The 22,675-nt window shown below is 40.5% G+C and overlaps 1 protein-coding gene across 1 annotated transcript in view; it reads left to right on the top strand.

Moving 5' to 3' along the window:
• The window catches only part of quo (quattro), a 51,146-nt gene that overhangs the window by 5,588 nt on the left and 22,883 nt on the right, over positions 1 to 22,675 (top strand). The window contains exons 2-5 of the mRNA XM_062997374.1: positions 11,247 to 11,444; positions 15,155 to 17,066; positions 19,161 to 19,349; positions 20,981 to 21,104. Coding sequence (XP_062853444.1) covers positions 11,247 to 11,444; positions 15,155 to 17,066; positions 19,161 to 19,349; positions 20,981 to 21,104 — 2,423 coding nt within the window. The remainder of the gene's footprint in view (positions 1 to 11,246; positions 11,445 to 15,154; positions 17,067 to 19,160; positions 19,350 to 20,980; positions 21,105 to 22,675) is intronic.

Below are 22,675 nucleotides of genomic sequence, written 5' to 3'. Positions count from 1 at the left end.
TCTAGGAGAAAACATGAATAATAGAACCAGACAATGCTCTATTGTTGCTCCAGTGTCCCACTCCGATGCCTACGTGCGCATTATAGGCGTGGTAGACAGGGGTTAGCATGAGCACTTCGACTGGCATACAACTGTGCAACCACATGTCCTGTGTGTTGCAACGCATTGTCTCATAATTATTATTAAATGAGCCACAATAGCTCTTCTGTTGGTCTACACTAGATGCGACGTCTTCTTTGACTTCTGGCTTCAATGAGTCTTGGCCAACCAAAACCCTCCTGGACTGTTGTCGGTAGGTACTCGCCAGGGCTGCCCTTAGACACCAGCCCATCATTTAATATAATCCTGACATATATATTACATTATTTATTCAATGATTTTGTAATGCTGGGCTGCTCCTTATTTATCTAAGTTATTAAATGCATTTAAATGGGATGTGAGAGACAACCAGTGTATCTGGACACAGACAGAACTGGGGTGAAGTTCTTTACAGGCAGTGACTGGAAGAAAGGATAGGACCCAGGCCCCCGGTACCCATGCTAAACATGACAACATAAATCTCTGGATTTCAAATAAAACATTTACATTTACATTTTTAACATTTAGCAGATGCTCTTATCCAGAGCGACTTACAGAAGTGCTTCTGTAGTAAACATTACCTTACTCTAGTTTAAGTAGACAACAGTCCAAGAACACAAATCTGCTAAAAACTCTGTTAGAACCTAAAGTTAGTGGTGTTTTTTTTTGTAGTCTAACCGTGAGATTACAAGTGACTGCACAAGATGGTGGGTAGCACTGTCGCCTGACAGCAAGAAGGTCCTGGGTACGATTCCCAGGTGTAGCGGTCTGGATGTTCTCCCAGTGTCTGCGTGGGTTTCCTCCGGGTTTCCTTCCACAGTACAAAGACGTGCGAGTGAGGTGAATTGGAGATACAAAACTGTCCATGACTTGAACTGATGAGTCTTGTGTAACCAGTAACTACCTGTCCTGTCATGAATGTAACCAAAGTGTGTAAAAAATATATGCATGTTAAAAACTAGCCTTGTCATGCCGGCTACACAGTAATACTCAGTGGCTTTAACTAAGGGAATCTGATCATTATCTCTGAGCTGAGCTGACAACTCTGAAAAAGGAAGTAAAAGACACTGTGGCTTCACAAAAGTGTTGTAAATGTAAAATCAATCAGTAAGTACCTTGTCTTCAAGCCATTCCAGCTTAATGCTTCTGCTGCACTGAACAGTCCTTTTCAGATCGTTCTGGGCATAGTTTCTAAGTGCTTGGTGCCAAACTTTGTCCAGATGGAAATGCCATTGAAGTTGTTACATTTTATGCTCAAAACAATTCTGCCCTATAGTAGAAAAGAGATTTTATTCAGACAATGTGGTTCTGGTTTATGTCTCAAATAGCAGAATGTTGTTTAGCGACCCACATTTCAGACCTACTCAAGAATCATTTCTCTTAGTCAGAAGTAGACAAGTGACAACATGCGGCAAGTGTTCTAAATTAAATCCTGTGAAAGACAGAACCACACAAAAACAACCCAAACATGTTTAGTTTTGGCAGTGCCTTCAGCCAGATGTTCAACCACTGACGTCCGCCAAAAAAAAAAAAATCACACACTCCTAGGTCTTCACCCGCCTCACTTTTTGGGGTTTAGCTGGCACACTTGACAGAATTAATCAGGGTTTAGACCTGGTGTCGAATACTAAGTGCAGGGTGTAGCCAGGATTGTGAAACCAGGTTCGAAGCTTGCAGTTTGCATGGTAAAGCAGTGGTTACGTCTTGCAAATTATGCTTGTCTCTTCAGACCTGCACACATATCAAGGCAGGTGCTGAGTCTGCATTGTTATTCCAAATGTGCAAACAGACGTGTTGAATTTATAAAATGATAAAAATGTTAAACATGGGCTTTTCGCTCATTTTGAACCTTTTGTCAAGCGGTTTGAATTCTCAGGTGTCGAAACCGCCTCAAGCAGTCTCGACAATTTCCTTTTATAGAGAGGCTTATGTTTACTAAAAAAAATATAAAAAGAGTAAATGTTTGGATAGCACATTCCTTCAACACAAATCAAAATCAAATGAAATTTAAGACCCTGTGCTTGGTATCTCACAGCCTTTCTTCCTTTAACAGACATGCATGGGAGAAAGATATGCATGGCATGTTATTTTTGGTTTCACTTTATCTTCATTTGTTGAGGCAGGTCCAGTTCCATTGGAAACACTGGGCACAAGACAGGAACACCCTGGACAGGGCACCAGTATATCACAGGGATTTGATTGTCCCTCTTCAGGTATAGCCAATCATGTCTGTCTAGATGCCTAGTCGGTTGATAGCACCCTTGAGATTCAGACTTTGGTAGTGGGCTTGCGTAATAGACTCCTGCGCTATGCCAGCACCTCCATAACTAAGCAGACATGCGTGGGAGAAAAACAGCAGACTATAGGGCATTTGATATGCAGTTTGTGTGGCATGTTATTGTTTTGCCTCACTTCATCTTCATCTGCTTTTCTTGGTGATTGTTGTGGCAGGTCCAGTTCCATTGGAAACACTTGACTTAAGGCAGTAACACTCTGGACAGAGCACCAGTATATCACAGGGATTTGATTGTCAGCAATTAAATCTTGGCATCAATGAGTCTTGGCCACCCAAAACCCTGGGTCTGTTCAAAAACCTAGTGAGCTGACTTGCTGTCTTACTGCCCACGTAGGCAGCTGCCTAAGTAGAGAGGATTCTAAGTCAGGTTATTAGAATACACTACTTAGATAGAGATTACAGCGATTCCACCAGTTTTCGCTTACTAAGCTAACACAGTTAGCCTCAGGCCTTTCAAACCGGTTAAATTCGCTGACAAGCCCGAATTTGCAAATTAAATGACACTTGTGCACATTTATGAAAATCAATGATCATTTATTTACGCTTGAAAATAACTCAGTTCATTGCCCTACATCTGGCCGCCATATTTGTCTTTTTTTTTGTGAGAAAAGCTGTGCCGCACTGAATGCTGGGAAAAAAATACTAGTTTATAAATAATTGCATGTTAAATTATTAGAAAAATTTGCTTATTTAAAATGCCATTCAGTATAAGACGCACAATATAGTAGTCTAATTAATATTGGCAGATATTTGTTTTTTCAATCTGGTTAGTGCAGTTATTGCAAACATGCAGCAGGGATTTTGTTAAAGGGGGAATGACAGACATGAAAATAACATCTACACTTACCGAAATAGCATCTCGCATGCAAGTGCAAAAGTAAAAAACACTTTTCAGTAAAAACAAGCTTGGAGAGTGGAGGGGTGCAGGGGCACCTCAGGTTATTTTAAATAAAATGAGTTATGCTTGAAATATTTGCTTTGATCTGGTGGTATTTCATGCTGTGTTTACATTGAGTTAACGTTCTGTGGGACAGAGCGGCGTGCATTCCATTCTTGATTTGCGAGCGCTCCTTTACCAGTCACTTGGTGGAGATATGAACAGAAGTGCACTGCTATGATAATGGTTACAATGATAATTTGGTGACGGTAATAATAGCAGTAGGTGATGTTAATAATACCACATTGCTGTAGTTTGTTAAATCTATTGAAAAGAAGAAAACGCGTGTGTGTGTGCTTGTTTGTGCTTGGTTGTCAAGTGAACCCTAATGGCCTCACTGTTGCGTACCAAATATATCAAGGTCTACAGCTTGCATTTTTAGATGCAACAACAAATTGTGTTTACTGACCAAGGTTTTCCAAAGTATTCCAGAGCACTTATATTCAGTCATATTCAGTACAGCAGCACATGTGTTTTTAATCCAGTGTCCGTCTGACGGATTAATCTCTGGATTCTCTATCTTTTAATAATGTTATGGACAGTAGACAGTAAAATCCATACATTCCTTACAATGATGTAAAACATCTATCTATCTATCTATCTATCTATCTATCTATCTATCTATCTATCTATCTATCTATCTATCTATCTATCTATCTATCTATCTATCTATCTATCTATCTATCTATCTAATCTTACTTTCAACAACAGAGTCTCTCATTAAAGCTTTTTTTGATCATTTTTGATTACATTGCCCCGTCCCTACTTTTGTGGAATGTTGAAAGTAAAACTCTGGGTAATTCTTTTTTGTGCTGTTATTAATTAAGTACCTGTAAAAGGCAGACTGTGTTTTTTATTGTCCTTTTTTTGGAATTTGGTTCATAATAAAAAATAGCTTTGGTCTTTCAGGTTGCAGGTTGCACTCAGAAGCACCACTTTGTTAAAACGTATTTCAGGCTTTAGAAGTTAAATCAGATTGTCCGGTGGTAAAAAAAGAAAATTGTAGAGATGAAATGTGACTGCTGCTTCTAGATCGGACACTGATGTGATTTGGGTGCTCTGGCTTTGTTGTCTTGCTACGTTAGAAAGATTTAAAATGGGACTCTTAACATCGTGAATGAGGAGCATTATGTCAAAACTCCCTCTGTGAGGAATTAAAGAAGAGTGGCTCTGAGACAAAGACAACACTGTCCCCTAGAAGAAAGAGAAGAGAGGCTGGATGAGAATGGAGATACCTGCTGAGAACAGAGAGCATGTGTGGAGGGGGGCTGCAAGAATTAGACAGCTGAGAGTACAAGACTCGTCCTGCTGAAAAAATGAAAATCTTGCATTTCGGTCTTTTTGAAGATGAATCAAACACATGGAAATGTTGGCTTGCCAATGACATCAGGTTTTTCTTTTTTCTTGGCAGGAGTCTTGTGTAGTTCACAGAAGGTTTCAGGAACCTATTGTATTTGTCATGTCAGTGCATATCAGTCTTCTGCTTATCAGCCGATCTAGCTTGACATACCTATTAAACTTTTGATTTATATTTTTGATTTATAGTTCCTAGCTCACCCTACAACATTCTGGTCCAGATTTTCTAGTTGCTGATAGTTGGGAAGCTTTGAGAGCATGGGTGGTGTTATTTGGCAGTTTTGTTTTTGCGTTTATTTTTTGAAGACTTGGATGCTAAATTGATGACCTAATAATTGATTACAAGAAACTAAATCACAAGCATTCTGTGTACTGAGTTTCTGAGTAATTTACAGAGTGCTAGGTTTAAGTATGATGGGTGAACGGGTCAGCTATAGTTCTTCTGCACTGCATCAGAAGGACCACCCTGGAAACAGACTCAAAAGCCAAGCAAATCAAATAGAAACTCCCACCAGGAGTTCATCTGATGGGTTGCCTGTGTATTTGGTAATCCTTGGGAGGTGTTCTGTTCCTGAAACATTGTATATATGCTGCTAAGCTCAAAAAGTTATTATTCCCCCCTAAAATGCAAATGGAAATGGCTGTTGATGGTCGGGGATATACAAACCCCATTTTCAGAAAAGTTGGGACAGAAAATGCAATAAAGACTTTTATTTAACTGACAAAAGTGCAAAGTAATACATTTTAATATTTTGGCTGACCAATTACTTTAGAAATTAATGCCAGTTACACTGTTTGAAACCATTCCAGAACAAGCAAATGAATTGGTAAGAGAGGTGAGGGTGTCAAATAATTGTACTTGCAAAAATGTAAGTTTGTATCCTAACACAGTGGTAAACATGCCTCTGTCCCATTTATTTAAGTGTGTTGCAAGCATTAAATACAAAATTTTTTTATATTTACAAAATAGAAATTAGATAATTAGTTTAATAGTGGTCAGTGAAAACATTAGAAATCGTTTCTTTGTATTTTAGTCAGTTAAAAAAAGGTTCATATGAATTAAGAAATCACAAAATGTCCCAACTTTTTTGAAAATGGAGTTTGTATTAAATGTTGGTCTAAGGGTGTTCTGTGTACTCATGTTTAGTGGAGCAGATAGTGGAGCGCAAAGACCTAAAAGCCAAATCATCATGTCCAGTCAGGGCTGCTAATGGGCAGCCGTGGTGAGGACCCACCGAGGGTAGCTCCAGGAGAGAAAAAATACTAACCACAGACAGGGTGTTGGGCGGCCAAGACAGTGAAGGTCATCATATGTGATATGGACCAACAAAAGGGCTACTGTGGTCCAAACCAGAGGTCATTTTAATACTGGTGAGGAAGTGAGGGTGTATTCATATGAGAAGCGTTTGCGCTTTGCTCAGTGCTTGGCTTGAGCGGTGCGGTTAAACGTCATCAAAGTGTTCCACGACACGAATATGCATTTGTGTAAAATAACCATTATATCCACTCTAAAAGCGTCAACATACATCTGTGTTTAACTGTATTTTCTTTACTGTTTCACTTTTAAACTTGTGTTATAGCTCGGGGTGCTAAGAAACATTGAGAATCAGCTTTTTCCAAGAGTTATAAAACGTTTATCATGAAAAAAAGCCTAACATGGTTTAATGTACTAAAAGAACGACATAGGAAAACTAAAATTATCTCAGTTATTACTGGTCATAATTTCTCTTCACTAATGAAATTCCTCGGTTCTTTTAATACAATAAGTCATGTTAAGTTTTGTTTACATTAAGTTTTGTTTGTACTGCCTGGGTTGCTTTTACCACGTCGTATCAAACAGTTCGACTTATTGGAGGTGCTTTGAAAAGGTCAGCAGCTGAATCAGATTAACCTTGTGCGGTGTGACCGGTGCAAAAATTGCGAACCCAATGCTTCAAAAGTGCGCGGTGCGTGCTGCTAAGTGAAGGCCACACACCACAGAAAACAACTGCACAGCTGGCACAAAAGCGTTTTGCCGCTTCTCGTGTAAATGCACCCTGAGTGTCTCACAACAAACAGTGCATCAAACTTTTTTGTATAGGGCTGTGTAGGTGCAGGACAAGGTGCCCATGCTAACTCCTGATGTCAGAACTGGACATTGGAGCAATGGATTCCTAGATCACCTGTATGTCACTTACCCAGGGACAAGATGGCAACAGTTTTTACAATAACTGTAAAAACAGTCAAACTTGCAATAAACAAAAGTTTTTCTTGACCTGCTTTTATGTCCTCGTACCAGATACCATGAGAAACCTTCAAAGGTCTGGCAGAGTCCATGTACTGGTGAGTCAGAGATGTTTCATCAGTATAATAGGCGGGTGGTCATAACGTTTTGGCTCATCAGTACATCTTGCTGTATTTGTACAGATGTTTCAGGTATAATCAATATCACCCCAGTGTACTTGGATACACGCGTGGGCCGTCCAAGTATAACCCAGCTGGGAAAGGTTTTTGGTGTGTGCGTTTATTATTAGATTTCTAGAAGACTAGAAATGTGCCGTTGCACATTTTTGACGTTTGGCTGAAGAAGCCCAGACCTTTATGAAAGAACAAACAAAAGATCTCATTGGCTACAGCTGCAATGCATTATGTTCCTCAACCCAGTCACTGGATTCCATTCCACAGTCTACATATCAACAAAGCTCAATGACTTTCTATCAAATCGATTCATTATGGCTGAACACCAGCTTGGGAAGAACACATTTGCAAACATTCTTGTGAGGTGAAAGCATGAACTCCTAGACGCTGTGGTCTGCTATACGTATGACTAATAAACCTCACTCTCAGGACTTGGCTTTGGACCGGGTCTTTGTAGTGCACAAAATAAAGCTTTTGAACTTGTTTTTAGGTTAAATCAGTAACCACAAAACCATTAAAACCAGATCATTACTAAATTTTAACCTGAATAAACAAAATCCTGCTTTCAGGATTCTAAAACTAACTTCTTACACACCAATCATTAACAGCTTAATCCTGGCCTGGGTTGCGGCAGTTCTGGTTCCACCAGGAAACACTGGGCACAAGGCAAGAGAACCCTGGACAAGACACCAATCTGTTGCAGGGCTTTGGCTATCCTGTTCAAACATAGCTAATTGTCTGTGTAGACACCTGGCTGGCTGATATCACTGGAATGATTTGAATTATGAACTGATCAGCCATAACATTATGACCACCTACTTGTTTTTACACTCACTGTCCATTTTATCAGCTCCACTTACCATATAGAAGCACTTTGTAGTTCTACAATTACTGACTGTAGTCCGTCTGTTTCTCTGCATCCTTTGTTAGCCCCCTTTCATGCTGTTCTTAATTGGTCAGGACTCTCCCAGGACCCCCACTACAGAGCAGGTATTATTTGGGTGGTGGATCATTTTGAGCACTGTAGTGACACTGACATGGTGGTGGTGTGTTAGTGTGTGTTGTGCTGGTATGAGTGGATCAGACACAGCAGCGCTGCTGGAGTTTTTTAACACCTCACTGTCACTGCTGGACTGAGAATAGTCCACCAACCAAAAAATATCCAGCCAACAGCGCCCTGTGACCACTGATGAAGGTCTAGAAGATGACCAACTCAAACAGCAGCAATAGATGAGCGATCGTCTCTGACTTTACATCTACAAGGTGGACCAACTAGGTAGGAGTGTCTAATAGAGTGGACAGTGAGTGGACAAGGTATTTAAAAACTCCAGCAGCGCTGCTGTTTCTGATCCACTTATACCAGCACAACACACACTAACACACCACCACCATGTCAGTGTCACTGCAGTGCTGAGAATGGTCCACCACCTAAATAATACCTGCTCTGTGGGGGTCCTGACCATTGAAGAACAGAGCAAGCTAAATAAAAAGTATGTAGAGAAACAGATGGACTACAGTCAGTAATTGTAGAACTACAAAGTGCTTCTATATGGTAAGTGGATCTAATAAAATGGACAGTGTGTGTAGAAACAAGGAGGTGGTTTTAATGTTATGGCTGATCGGTGTAGTTATTTTTCATTAATTAAGTCATTAGATAATCTTCAGGTAGCCTTTAGGTAATCCGAGGTAATAATGGTTGTAATTATATTTTAGAAATGCACTTAGCCTATCTTGCAAACAACCAACTTGGATAAGGTCATTTTGACCTCTGCTGGCTGTTCGATGGTGACTGCACAGTGACGGGGGGTAACCACGATCAGTGCTTGACTCTCCATGTGCAATACTGATCCCCATATGAACCCACCGCGGTCAGCTACTGCTTACGTGTCGAGAAAGCATGTGTTAGTCATGGCTCTCCTTGGTGTGCAGCATTAGAGGAGGGGAAATGTGAGTGGGTAATTGGATATGACTAAATTGAGAGTAATATTTGGGGAAAGTTATGCGTAATAGTAAAAAATAGTGCATATCATCTTCCAATTTCATATGGAAAAGTTCTGCAATTCCTGTATTGTTTAGTACTGATGGTACAAAAATGTGATTAAAAATTTTTTTTGTTGTTTTTTATACGTCCCATTGCAGTGATCATTTTATTTAAAGAATATATGCTTGAATATATGCTTAATCTGCTTAAGTGCAAATGTGTGTGTGTTTGTGTGTGTGTATGTGTAGTTTTTAACAGACCGAAGCTGAACCAGCAGTGTTACTGTTAAAGGATGTCATAATGTACGTAGATAACAGCTTACTGAAAGTTACATCTCGTGTAGTTTTTCTCTCGGGGTTTCGCTGTTTGATGCTCTGTTCCAGACAAACAAATAATTTCCTGTCTAGGATCTTGTTTAAAAAAAATGCTTAGATTATTGTTTCTAAGGAAATTCTAGAACAGTGACATGACTGGCCCAGTTTTCCTGTACAATGGTACATAACAAAGCTGAAACATATTTTCTTCTAACTGGTTTTAATAGATTTGTGTCCTTAAACTGTTGGCCTAAAGTAAGAGAGGAAATGTAAAATGTAATCATTCTTTGGCCAGGAAATCTGTCTACAGATTACATAAAACTTAAAAATGGATAGATACACTTAGAGGAACAATGAATGATCCATTTAAAAGCTTGATGATTTAAACAGAAGACAGGAGAGTCTGGAGAAACACTGTCCATATGGTCACCAGGGTAATAATAATAATAATATTAATAATCATTACAGAATGCTCAGACGGCACAGCCCACCTATGCTGAGATCAGGGTTTGATCAGGGTTTGATCTCAGCAGTGCTATGTCTGAGGAGGTTATTTTTAAAAGCCCTGTGATTAATTGTTGCTCTCTCCAGGGTATTTCTGTAGCACTTTTACCTCATCACCAGGATTAAAATCAGCGGTGGTTTGAGCCACAGCAGATTTTCTGTTGATTCGTACCAGACACCATGGCCTTCATGTCATCTGGCACTGATGAGTCTTGATATCTCAACTACTTAACTGTGGTTCATGGTGTACTTGGTAATCTTTTTAGACTGGCATGCTATCTGTCCGTTGATGTTTTTAGCAATGAAGATGAATTTTCGACTATTAACAATCAATAACGGCCGCTCAGGTGGTGCAGCGGTAAAAACACACGCTGCAACCAGATCTGGATCTCGAATACATCGTATCGAATCTCAGCTCTGCCTTGCCGGCTGAGGCTGAGCAGCTACATGAACAACGATTGGCCTGTTGTTCAGATGGGTGGGACTAAGCCGGATATGGGTCTCTCTGTCAGACTGGTGCAATTACGACCTCTGCTGGCCGATTAAAGGCTCCTGCACAGAGATGAGGAAAGAGTGCTCTTAGGGTGTGTCTCTTCATACACAACGCTAGGTGGCACAACACTCGTCAGTGTGTGGGTGATAAGATGCATACGGCTGCTGCTCACGTGTCGGAGGGGACGTGGGTTAGCTTCGATCTCCTCGGTCAGAGCAGGGATCGGCATAGGCGGAGAGGAAGCATGACGCAATCGGGCAATTGGACGCGCTAAAGGGGGAGAAAAAAGGGGAGAAAATGCATTAAAAAAAACTATCAATAACTCTTCTAACTCAATAAATCAATAATTCTTGTTGGCTTGCTTTTTAATGTTACATTTGCATTTTATAACACTGCAATGCCATCACAAACCCCTAGGGGTTCAACAACCCTTGGTAAACCCTGGTAAATACACACATGCTCTCTCACTTGAAGTGATCTACAAAAATGTGCACTTAATTACATCCTTGTGATTTGTGTTCTACATTCTTTTTGCTTTATTCCAATCTGTGTGTGGTTTGCCGTCCCAAATGAGCTGTGAAAGGAAAACAACACAATATTCCAGGAAAACATCTTTGCTCAAACAGAACTAAACTCAGCACGCCATGTCAGCTTTGATAAAAGCAAAACAGTGAAACCATGTGCTTCTTCCACCTGCCTTATTTAAGCGGACCTGCTCTCGATCTCTGATAAATCTTAAACAGGGATGTGATTTTTAAAAATGGGTTTTGTCAGCCTATCATTGCTCTTTTCTCTCATGGTAGAGCTTGTGATGTCTAATTAAATATAGTATTTTAAGAGATTATGAAGTGTGTTTATTATTTCTCTCTGTGTATTCTCTGTGTATGTAGGATTCCTCATCGCTGGACTGGACTATTCAGAGTTCCCTGTCATCTCTTTTCCCTCCATTTGAAGCCACTGCTCCAACGGTCCTGAGCCAGCTTTTTCGGACCATTGAAGAGCGTTACCATGGAGATGCACTTCAGTGCTTGTTGGATTTCCTCATTCCAGCCAAACACATCCTAGAAAGTGTGCAACAAGCTGCCTGTGTGAGTACAATTCATTCATACCAACGAAGGACTAAACAGATGGCATGGTGTTTTTACATTTACATATTCATTATTTAGCAGACGCTTTTATCCAAAGCGACTTACAGTATACAGTCTAAGCAATTGAGGGTTAAGGGCCTTGCTCAAGGGTCCAACAGCAGCAACCTTGTAGTGGTGGGGTTTGAACCAGCAACCTTATGCTTACTAATCCAGTGTGTTAACCGCTAGGCTACAACTGTCCTCTGTAACCGCTAGGCTACAGCTGTTGTAAATCGGGTGCCTCAACTTCATCAGGGTGTTTGAACATCTAACCATGAGCTTGTTGGACATCCCATTTTAAGAACTTATGATATTACAATCAAGTGACCTCTATGTAATGTTTTTAGCTATAACAACAGCCACTCTTCTGAGAAGGCTTCTTGTCTGTGGGAATTTGTGCCCTTTCAGTCAAAAGAGCATTTGTATGGCTGGGCACTGATGTGGACAAGAAAGCTTTAATTAAAGTTCCAATTCACTCCAAAGCTGTTTAGTGGAGTTGAGATCAGGGCTCTGTGCGGGTCACTGAGGTTTCTTTAAAGCTTTTCTTCATGTCTTTATAGAGCTTGCTTTGTGCACAGGGGCACAGTCATGGTGGAACAGGAAAGGGCCTTCCCTAAAGAGTTGGAACAATATGATTTACTTTAATTAATTGATTAGACCTGTTATTAGTCCCAACACTTTTGTCCATATATCACATACAATGATCAGCCCTAACATTAAAACCACCCCCTTGTTTCTGCACACACTGTCCATTTTATCAGCTCCACTTACCATATAAAAGCACTTTGTAGTTCTACAATTACTGACTGTAGTCCATCTGTTTTTCTGCATGCTTTTTTTAACCTGCTTTCATGCTGTTCTTCAATGGTCAGGACTCTCCCAGGACCACCACAGAGTAGGTATTATTTGGGTGGTGGATCATTCTAGGCACTGCAGTGACACTGACATGGTGGTGGTGTGTTAGTGTGTGTTGTGCTGGTATGAGTGGATCAGACACAGCAATACTGATGAAGTTTTTAAACACCTCACTGTCACTGCTGGACTGAGAATAGTCCACCAACCAAAAATAACCAGCCAACAGCGCCACATGGGCAGGGACCTGTGACCACTGATGAAGGTCTAGAAGATGACCAACTCAAACAGCAGCAACAGATGAGCGATCGTCTCTGACTTTACATGTACAAGGTGGATAATTAGGTAGGAGTGTCTAATAGAGTGGACAGTAAGTGGACACAGTATTTAAAAACTCCAGCAGTTTTTAGCGCTGCTGTATCTGATCCACTCATACCAGCACAACACACACTAACACACTACCACCATGTCAGTGTCACTGCAGTGCTGAGAATGATCCACCACCCAAATAATACCTGCTCTGTGGTGGTCCTGTGGGGGTCCTGACCATTGAAGAACATGGTAAAAGCAGGCTAAAAAGGTATGTAGAGGAATAGATGGACTACAGTCAGTAATTGTAGAACTACAATTACAAGAATAAGTGGAGCTAATAAAATGAACAGTGAGTGTAGAAACAAGGAGGTGGTTTTAATGTTATGGCTGATCAGTGTGTGTACATGTATTGTGTGTGTATGTATTATTTGTTATAATTCTTTTTCTTGTTATTATTATTATCATATGAAAGCTACTAGGAAATTCCAAAGCCATTTTTATACTTTCCTTTAGTCCCTGTAAATTTCTGTGGCTCAGATTCAGTCATGCAAGTTTTTATCCCCTCTGCACAAGATCGTTTTCATTTTGTTTAATCTCCAAAAGAAGTAGCAGTCATCCGAAGCATTTCCTCTGAGTAAGGCATAGGAATTTTCCTGTGTGCACAGCAGTAACAGTGAGAAACCTCGCTGTGTGGAATAATAAAATCAATCTGAAAAGTCTTATACACAATAAAAAATCCAATAAAACATGAAAGTGGACAGTAACGACTTTTCAGTTCTGATTTATTTGCCATTCATACAGATGTCCCAATCCAGTTTTCATTTTCCTTTTTTTGGCTCTGATCCTGATAGAATGTGTATCTGCCAATAAGAAATGCCCTTTCCCTCCCAAACTGTATATACAGTTGCACCGTTCCTTTCTTTTAATTTCACCTCTAGTAAACAGAATAAACAAATTTAAGTCATTAAAACATGGAAAATAAAAGATATAATAGTGAAATAATATACTTTTAAGTAAAGTTAGAATTAAAGCATGTTTAAGTAGTAGTGATAGCTCAGTGGTTAAGGTACTGGACTAGTAATCAAAAGGTTGCTGGTTCAAGCCCCACCACCGCCAAGTTGCCACTGTTGGGCCCCTGAGCAAGGCCCTTAACCCTAAATTGCTCAAAATTGTGTTCAGTCCTAACCGTAAGTCGCTTTGGATAAAAGTGTCTGCTAAATACCGAAAATGTAATGTAAATGTAAGTAGTAGAGCCGTATTGCACACGGAGGATCACTCTATGCTCGATGTATTCCTTTACCTTGACTGGACAGCAGAAGTCGCTATTCGACCAATTAGCAGAAACCTCATCTGACAAGGCCAATTCAGCCCACAGCCGACTCTCACTATTCTTTTGATTGCTTCTTTTAGAGTGTTTTATTGAAGTTGTCATAAATTGACGTTGATACCAGGATTTTTAACACTAGAATAACTGTAGGACTGTAGGCATTTCACTACACCATGATCATAAACAGAACACCACAGGGCTAAACTGAATAAAGCATTAAATGGTTTGACATTTACAACTTTGGTCTCAGTTTTATTTCCAAAGGACTAGTAGTGACAGGTTTTCATACCAACCAGACCTAAGCGACACAGATTTAATTGTGCATTGTTCATGTGGTGGCAAAACCCTTAATGAAATACCTCAGAGACTGGATTATGAGTAGAAATGAGTTTTATACTGAGAGTTTACACCGACCAGACATAACATTATGACCACTGACAGGTGAAGTGAATAACACTGATTATATCTTCATCATGGCACCTGTTAGTGGGTAAGATATATTAGGCAGCAAGTGAACATTAGAAGCAGGAAAATGGGCGAGCGTAAGGATTTGAGTGAGTTTGACAAGGGCCAAATTGTCATGGTTAGTCGACTGGGTCAGAGCATCTCCAAAACTGCAGCTCTTGTGGGGTGTTCCTGGTCTGCAGTGGTCAGTATCTATCAAAAGTGGTCCAAGGAAGGAACAGTGGTAAACCAACGACAGGGTCATGGGCGGTCAAGGCTCATTGATGCACGTGGGGAGCAAAGGCTGGCCCATGTGGTCTGATCCCACAGATGAGCTACTGTAGCTCAAATTGCTGAAGAAGTTAATGCTGGTTCTGATAGAAAGGTGTCAGAATACACAGTGCATCACAGTTGTAGGGCTGTTTTGGCAGCAAAAGGGGGACCAACACAATATTAGGAAGGTGGTGATAATGTTATGTTGATCGGTGTATATACTCTAAGTGACCTTGTAGGACAGTGAAAGATGGTTTAAACCAGCTAGAACTGGGTTTTGAGGATCATACAATGCATTTGACACACTTCTCGTCACGTAAACCACTTTCCAATAAATTCCATTGTACCAGTATTCTTGGAATATTGAAATATGACTACTGGCAATCATGCCCTAAATATATTTACCATTCTGAGTATCAATAATACTTCCACTGTAAAGTAACATTCATTTCTCTCTCTTCAGGCCGAGTACTCTGATGTGTTGTTTCGGTGTGAAGGTTGGCCACTCTGTTTGGGAGAACGTGTGGTGATCCAGCTGGCTCCCATTAATCCATTACTGTTACGTCCTGGAGACTTCTACCTACAAGTGGAGGCCTTTGGAGAACAGTCAGCCCGCATAGTTCTCAAGAGCCTTCTTGTGCAGGAGGACCTCTTGGAACAGGAGGATCTGGCATTACAAGCAGGTTTTAGGGCGCAAGACGGCCCAGCCATAGAGGAGACACCCATCCCAGAGACAACATACTCGTGTATATTTACGGAGGCTTGGTTATATGAAGTAAACGAGGGGCGTGATGGTAATAAACTACACCAGTGTGTACTTTCTTCTGATCATGGGATTGTGAAGGTGCCCTGGACTGAAGTTATCAACCCAGAATTTCTGGACAGGCCAAAGGTTAAGATCAAGTGTGAAACAATCACATCATGCCCATCTGCAGTGCTCATGAAGCAAGATAATTATTGTACTGAGCAGGAAGCGCATTCAGAGTATCCTGTGAACCTGTCGTATTCAGAAACAGAAACCATGATCCCTAAGGCTAAAGATGGAGTTGCAGTTTCAACACGATTAACAGAAAGTAGCAACAGATTGGTTAAAGTGGATCCAGGAGGACATGTGAGCAGTCTCGTGGGCAAACCTGTTGGCTGGGTTTCTCCGAACTCCTGGGACAGCAGGCGTAATCGAGAGGTGGAAGGGGAGTATGTAGACCTATTAGACTTTGCCAAAGAAAAGGAATCCCTGGGCCTTAAAGCTGCTGTTTTACCTTCAGTCCCAATGCTTCTCAGGCCTGCTCCTCCACATCCAAAAAGAGACGGCACCTCACGTGTTCAGGCTTTAGGAGCGATGGACGAGCATTGTGTTCCTTGTTTGAAAAACCATCAGTTGTCGTATGACCTACAGAAAGAATTAGAATCCAAGGGCCGGCATCGAGAGTCTTACCTTGCAGCCATTCGAAATCCTGTATGTTTTGAGAAAACAAGTGTGATGGTACCTCTGGATGAAACCTGGCCAGGCTTAGGAGAAGGAGAACCAGGGTATCACTCACAAGGCCTTGACCTTGAAATAGATTCTTCAAGCATTTCGCCTAATAATAGGTCAATTCAACCTGGGCAAGACTTTGTGCAGGACTGTGAGGAGGAGTCAACCACTCGAGATCAGAACATGGTTCAAATGAATGTGAACCCAAAACACCATAAACAACTAAGCACTCACACCTCTCAACAGCCAAAGCACTTTTTTACTGAAAAACTTCCAGATGATTCTCATAAAATTATTCAGGAATATAGGGCAGTTAACAAACAACAATGCCTGATTGAAAGCACATGGCAAGACCCCCATCAAACCCAGACCAATGTTCAGAAACACCCCAAATCCCAAAACTTGCCCAAAATGGGACTGGGGGCTTTGCCTGACCGTAGAAGCCACAGACAAAAAATTTACGCCTACAGATGTCAAGGTTCAGGTGTGCAACAGATCAATCAGTTTCATTGTGGACCAGCATCTCCTCATAACCCCTTCCAACAGCCAACAGATCAGAGACCTTTGTTTGATTACTCACAGAACAATCAAAACATACATCAAGATCATAAGAATCACATGGACCACTCACCCTTCTGTCAGAACCTGGATATGGGTGGAAATTCTGCACAGGTCTTAAAACGTTTAAGTAAAAATAGATATAAAACCCGCTCTGCGTCTTCACTATCAGAGACAGCCAAAGAGTGTCTCCCGAAGGACAGACCTACCACCAGGAGTCGCAGTGATGTCTGTCCAGAGATTATTTCCATGGTGTCTGGAGTCCACGTCCAGCCAAATAAGAAATTCTCCGCCTTTGGATTGGTGTCTCCAAAACTCGACAGACGGAAAGCAGCAAAAAATGGTACAAAGCTTTATTCCTCACCACTCAGAAAGGGTTCATGTAAGTCGCCTTAATTCACTTTAATTGGAAGGTGATTTGATTGGGCAACTTATATTTAATTCAAATTTGTGCAAAAGGGTGACTAGATGTACCTGATTTCCCATGTCCCTGGTTTTTCCTAAGCATATATGTACACTTATATTCACACATTCAGCAGCTTGTACTCAAAGTGACCTACAATCCAAACCGAGTTGCTGAATACAATGCAATCAATTAAGGTTTAAGGGCCTTGTTCAGAGGGCTTGTACCAGCAACCTTCTTGCTGTGGCTTGCTGTGACCTGGACCAGGATAAACCGGTTGACGGAAAAAAAAATGATTAATTAATCTCAGTCGTCTAATAAGAAAATGTCAGAACTCTTTTCAGCTTTTTAATGTGTCAGCATATTTACGAAGGAGAGATATTAATGATCGTTTTATCTCGCTATTTATTCTCTTATTTTACAATTATTTTCTGTCCAGTTTTAAAATAAAAAGTTAAATGTCATAGTTTAAGCACAATTAACAGAATAATTACAGTAATAATAACTACAGTAATTATATTTACTGCACTTGAGTGGTGCAGTGGTAAATTATTCTAGCTCACTATCTACTACTAGGATCCAGGGTTTGAATCCCCAGTGGTGCTACCAACCAGTCAGGCGTCTGTATACAGACATGCTTTGGCTATGTCTGAGAACCCTTGAAAGGGGTGGGAGAGGCTGAGGCTCTATTATGCTCCATTATTTACATCTTGCCTAGGGATTCTGGGGAAATCAGAGCCCCCGCAACCCTCACCAGGATAGAGCGGTGGTAAAACATGACAATAAAGTAGAAAATGAAAAAAATATACAGTAACTGGCGATAACTCCCAGAGTTAGTGGGAGTTAGTGAGTAAGATGTTATTAAAACCAGAAATTCCGTATTTTTAATACTTTATTAACATCGGTTATTTTACTTATATATCCCAGCAAAACGACAAAAAAAACCCCCAATTTTCATTTAATAATTTGGTAACCCTATAGTGCAAGTATGTGTGGTGAGTGGTTAAGACTGCACTGCATCATTGTAGTATGTGTCTGGTCAGCATCCGGCAAAAAGATCAGCACAATGTCATATTACACCCTAACAACAAAAACCGGTCCCCTACGAGTCAACTGTTCTACAGACAACTTTGACCCACCTACCTCCACAAAAAAGGAATGTGTTGTACTTGCATTTGAAAAGATAATCTAAAAAGAGCCATGATGACACTGAGGTCAAGAGTCAGAGGTTGAGAGCATGTTCAGAGTTCTAGCGTGGAATTCCTTGACTCCTCTCCTCCCACTTCAGCAGAATGGGGCCATTTATGCTGGCACACATTCCAGCATGAAGAGACTGAAATAACTGTGTTCTCTTTCTGTTCTCTGTAAAAGAGAGATGCTGGATGTCGTCTTCAACTGGACGATAAAAACGGCTCAGTTGTAGTAAGCAGTCCTGGGGGTTAAAGGGATAAGTGCACCATCTAGTGGAGCAGAACTGTACAGTTCATCCCTAATCATTTCCTTTACACCATGTCTTTATGGACCGCTCTTTGTTTACAGCAGCACAGTCATGCTGGAGAAGAAAAGAACCCTTCCTTAATTTCCTTAATTTTTTCTAAATGCTGGAAAGCAAATAATATTTAAACATTATTTTACACCTAATAATGTAACAATGGGTGTGGCTGAGACACCTGAACCTAGTATTCATAAAGGCTCTTTATATACTGTACCTCTGTGCATAATTGTGGTTAGTAAATGTTGCATTGTTTGGCTGCTGGCAAATATGCACTGTATTCGTAGGTCTTTTTAATTTTTGTTTTAAGCATATAATGCAAAAATATATACAGTATACTTTTTATACATACATTACACATTACCACATCAGATGCACTTTCATGATTAAGAAATTCTAAAAAGGGTTTATTAGGCTAAGCATTCACACATAATTTAAACCGCCTGGCTGATTCTGTGGTCAGATATCAGTGACAATGTTGTTTAGAATAAGTTTACAAATTGCTGAATAAAAAGTGAATGTTTATTTCTTTTTCATTTAAGATTTTGCCTCTTCTGGTACGTCTGAAATTCCTTCTGATGTACATGGAGAAGAAACCAAAAGCCCACTAAATATCCTCTCAGCAGCTCAGTCACAAGTCCTCTGTCCTGGACATGGAAGTCAGCTTACTCACCTCTCACAGGACCCCACGGTTAAGAACATCCTCCAGCTGGGCATCATCTGTCTGCCAGGTGAACTGTTCAGAGCATTGTGCTGCAATATTAACATTGAAGCATTTATTTGTTTATAATTAAATAGCACTTTGTATTTAATACAGTAGTTTAGGTAAGAATACATTTCTTCCCTTCCTCTAAATGTATGTATGAATTTAGTCAGCACAAGGAAATGCATGCTTATGATAAAAGCTATATTAGTATAGTAAGACATTGCAAAGCACTATAATAAATGGTGAAAATTCTGTTAATAAGTTTTTTTTTATTTAATTTCATTTTTATCAACCAATTTATCCTGGTTGCGGCAGGCCTGGTTCCACCTGGAAACACTAGGTGCAGGGCAGGAATACTCTGACCATGGTGCCAATCCATCACAGAGCCGGGTCGAGTGGGTCTGATTTATTGGGCAAGGCCAGTTTATCACAGGGCAGACACACTCACACACACACACACACACACACACACACAGTTTTAGTAGCTCCAGTTGACCTGACTGTGTGTCATTGGACTTGCTGGTGTTTTTCCTTTCCATTTCCAGTGACCACCAAAAACTACACCGTCCACAAATATGACATTTTGCTTTGCTACTAATTTTGCAAATGTTTTACACATGGCATAATAAGCAAATGCATTTTCGTTTTCTCTACAATTAATCTCTGTATCAACAGGTGGCGCTGTATTCCCTTCTACAAAATCCATTAATTTAGAAATATTATTGAATAAGGCAGAGTAATCAGACAAGACCTTTTTCTTTCAGCTGCTCTTTGTACATATAAACACACACATACACTGATGAGGCATAACATTATGACCACACTCATTGTCCATTTCATCAGCTCCACTTACCATATAGAAGCACTTTGTAGTCCTACAATTACTGACTGTAGTTCATCTGTTTCTCTAAATACTTTTTTTTAACCTGCTTTCATCCTGTTCTTCAATGCTCAAGACCCCCACAGGACCACTACAGAGCAGGTATTATTTGGGTGATGGATCATTTTCAGCACTGCAGTGACACTGACATGGTGTTGTGTTAGTGGGTGTTGTGCTGGTATGAGTGGATCAGACACAGTAGCGCTGCTGGAGTTTTTAAATACCGTGTCCATTCACTGTCCACTCTATTAGACACTCCTACCTAGTTGTTTCACCTTGTAGATGTAAAGTTGGTCATCTTTTAGACTTTCATCAGTGGTCACAGGACGCTGCCCATGGGGTGCTGTTGGCTGGATATTTTTGGTTGGTGGATTATTCTCAGTCCAGCAGGGACAGTGAAGTGTTTAAAAACTCCATCAGCACTGCTGTGTCTGATCCACTCATACCAGCACAACACACACTAACACACCACCACCATGTCAGTGTCACTGCAGTGCTGAGAATCATCCACCACCTAAATAATACCTGCTCTGTAGTCCTGGGAGAGTCCTGACCATTGAAGAACAGCATGAAAGGGGGCTAACAAAGCATGCAGAGAAACAGATGGACTACAGTCAGTAATTGTAGAACTACAAAGTGCTTCTGTATAGTAAGTGGAGCTGATTAAATGGACAGTGAGTATAGAAAGGAGGTGGTCATAATGTTATGGCTGATTGGTGTATACTCATATATTACTGTTTCTTTGTGTAATGGTTTCTTTGCTGTGTCTCCCGCAGGCGGTCGTGACAGAACAGGCCGAGCTGTGCTTGAGGTCCACGGGAAGAAGAAAGGCTGGGCGTCCTCTCTTCTCTCTCCTTTGGAGCTCTACAAACTTGTTCTCTACCTTCACTCTGTTCCCAGGTAACACACTGGCTCTTTGTGCTCTTTACACAATTTAAAATGTGAATAGCAGGACAACATATGAAAAAAAGTAATGATTGATGATTTATCGCTTCAATGTTTGGTGCTTGGTCAGTATCCCACTTGACAAAGAATTTAAGGGAGGTTTGAAGGTCATTCACCCAGTGTTACTTTATAATCTGGCCCCTTAATTAAGGGCTATGAACTGAAAGACTGATGGTTCAATTCCTGGCCCTGCTAAACGGCCAATGTTAACCCTTGTGGCACCAAAGACGCCATATAGTAAATAGCTGACTATGTGCTTTGAACCAGTCATCTGTGCAACATCGAATATGCAAAAATAAATTTGATCTTCTTGACCACTAGATGGCAGAATTAACACACAATGGCGAATATGTGTTCATTCGTCCTGTGTTATTTTAACGCTCTCAACGATTAACATACAGTGTGCACCTAATGCATACTTTTAAAATATTATTTTTAAAAAATGTTGCCTGAGCCTGTCTTTTGTTTAATGAATCATTTATTCATGTGATAGGATTCAGAAGAATCCAAATGATTCAGAAGAATGTGTTGTGCCTGTCTCTTTTCTGTGTTTTACTGTCTTTTAACACACTATATATACATATATACATACACAGTATACATGCATACATATATAGATGCTATACGTACATACACCAAACAGCCATAACATTAAAACCATCTCCTTGTTCCTACACACACTGTCCATTTTATCAGCCCCTCTTCCCATATATAAGCACTTTGTAGTTCTACAATTACTGACTGTAGTTCATCTGTTTCTCTACATGCTTTTTAACCTCCTTGTTCTTCAATGGTCAGGACCACTACAGAGCAGGTATTATTTGGGTGGTGGATCATTCTCAGCACTGCAGTGTCACTGACATGGTGGTGGTGTGTTAGTGTGTGTTGTGCTGGTATGAGTGGATCAGATACAGCAATGCTGATGGAGTTTTTAAACACCTCACTGTCACTGCTGGACTGAGAATAGTCCACCAACCAAAAATATCCAGCCAACAACGCCCCGTGAGCAGCGCCGTGACCACCGATGAAGGTCTCGAAGATGACCAACTCAAACAGCAGCAATAGATGAGCGATTGTCTCTGACTTTACATCTACAAGGTGAACCAACTAGGTAGGAGTGTCTAATAAAGTGGACAGTGAGTGGACATGGTATTTAAAAACTCAAGCAGCGCTGCTGTGTCTGATCCACTCATACCAGCACAACACACACTAACACACCACCACCATGTCAGTGTCACTGCAGTGCTGAGAATGATCCAACACCTAAATAATACCTGCTCTGTAGTGGTCCTGTGGGGGTCCTGACCATTGAAGAACTGCATGAAAGCAGGCTAAAAAGGTATGTAGAGTAACAGATGGACTACAGTCAGTAATTGTAGAACTACAAAGTGCTTCTATATGGTAAGTGGAGCTGATAAAATGGACAGTGAGTGTAGAAACAAGTAGGTAGTTTTAATGTTATGGCTGATCAGTGTATATGTACATAAATGTACACTATACATACACACGATACATACATATGTACA

Source organism: Trichomycterus rosablanca, chromosome 6 (genome assembly GCF_030014385.1).
Source record: "Trichomycterus rosablanca isolate fTriRos1 chromosome 6, fTriRos1.hap1, whole genome shotgun sequence".
Classification (NCBI taxonomy): Eukaryota; Metazoa; Chordata; class Actinopteri; order Siluriformes; family Trichomycteridae; genus Trichomycterus; species Trichomycterus rosablanca.
This window is presented reverse-complemented; position numbering and strand designations above follow the sequence as displayed.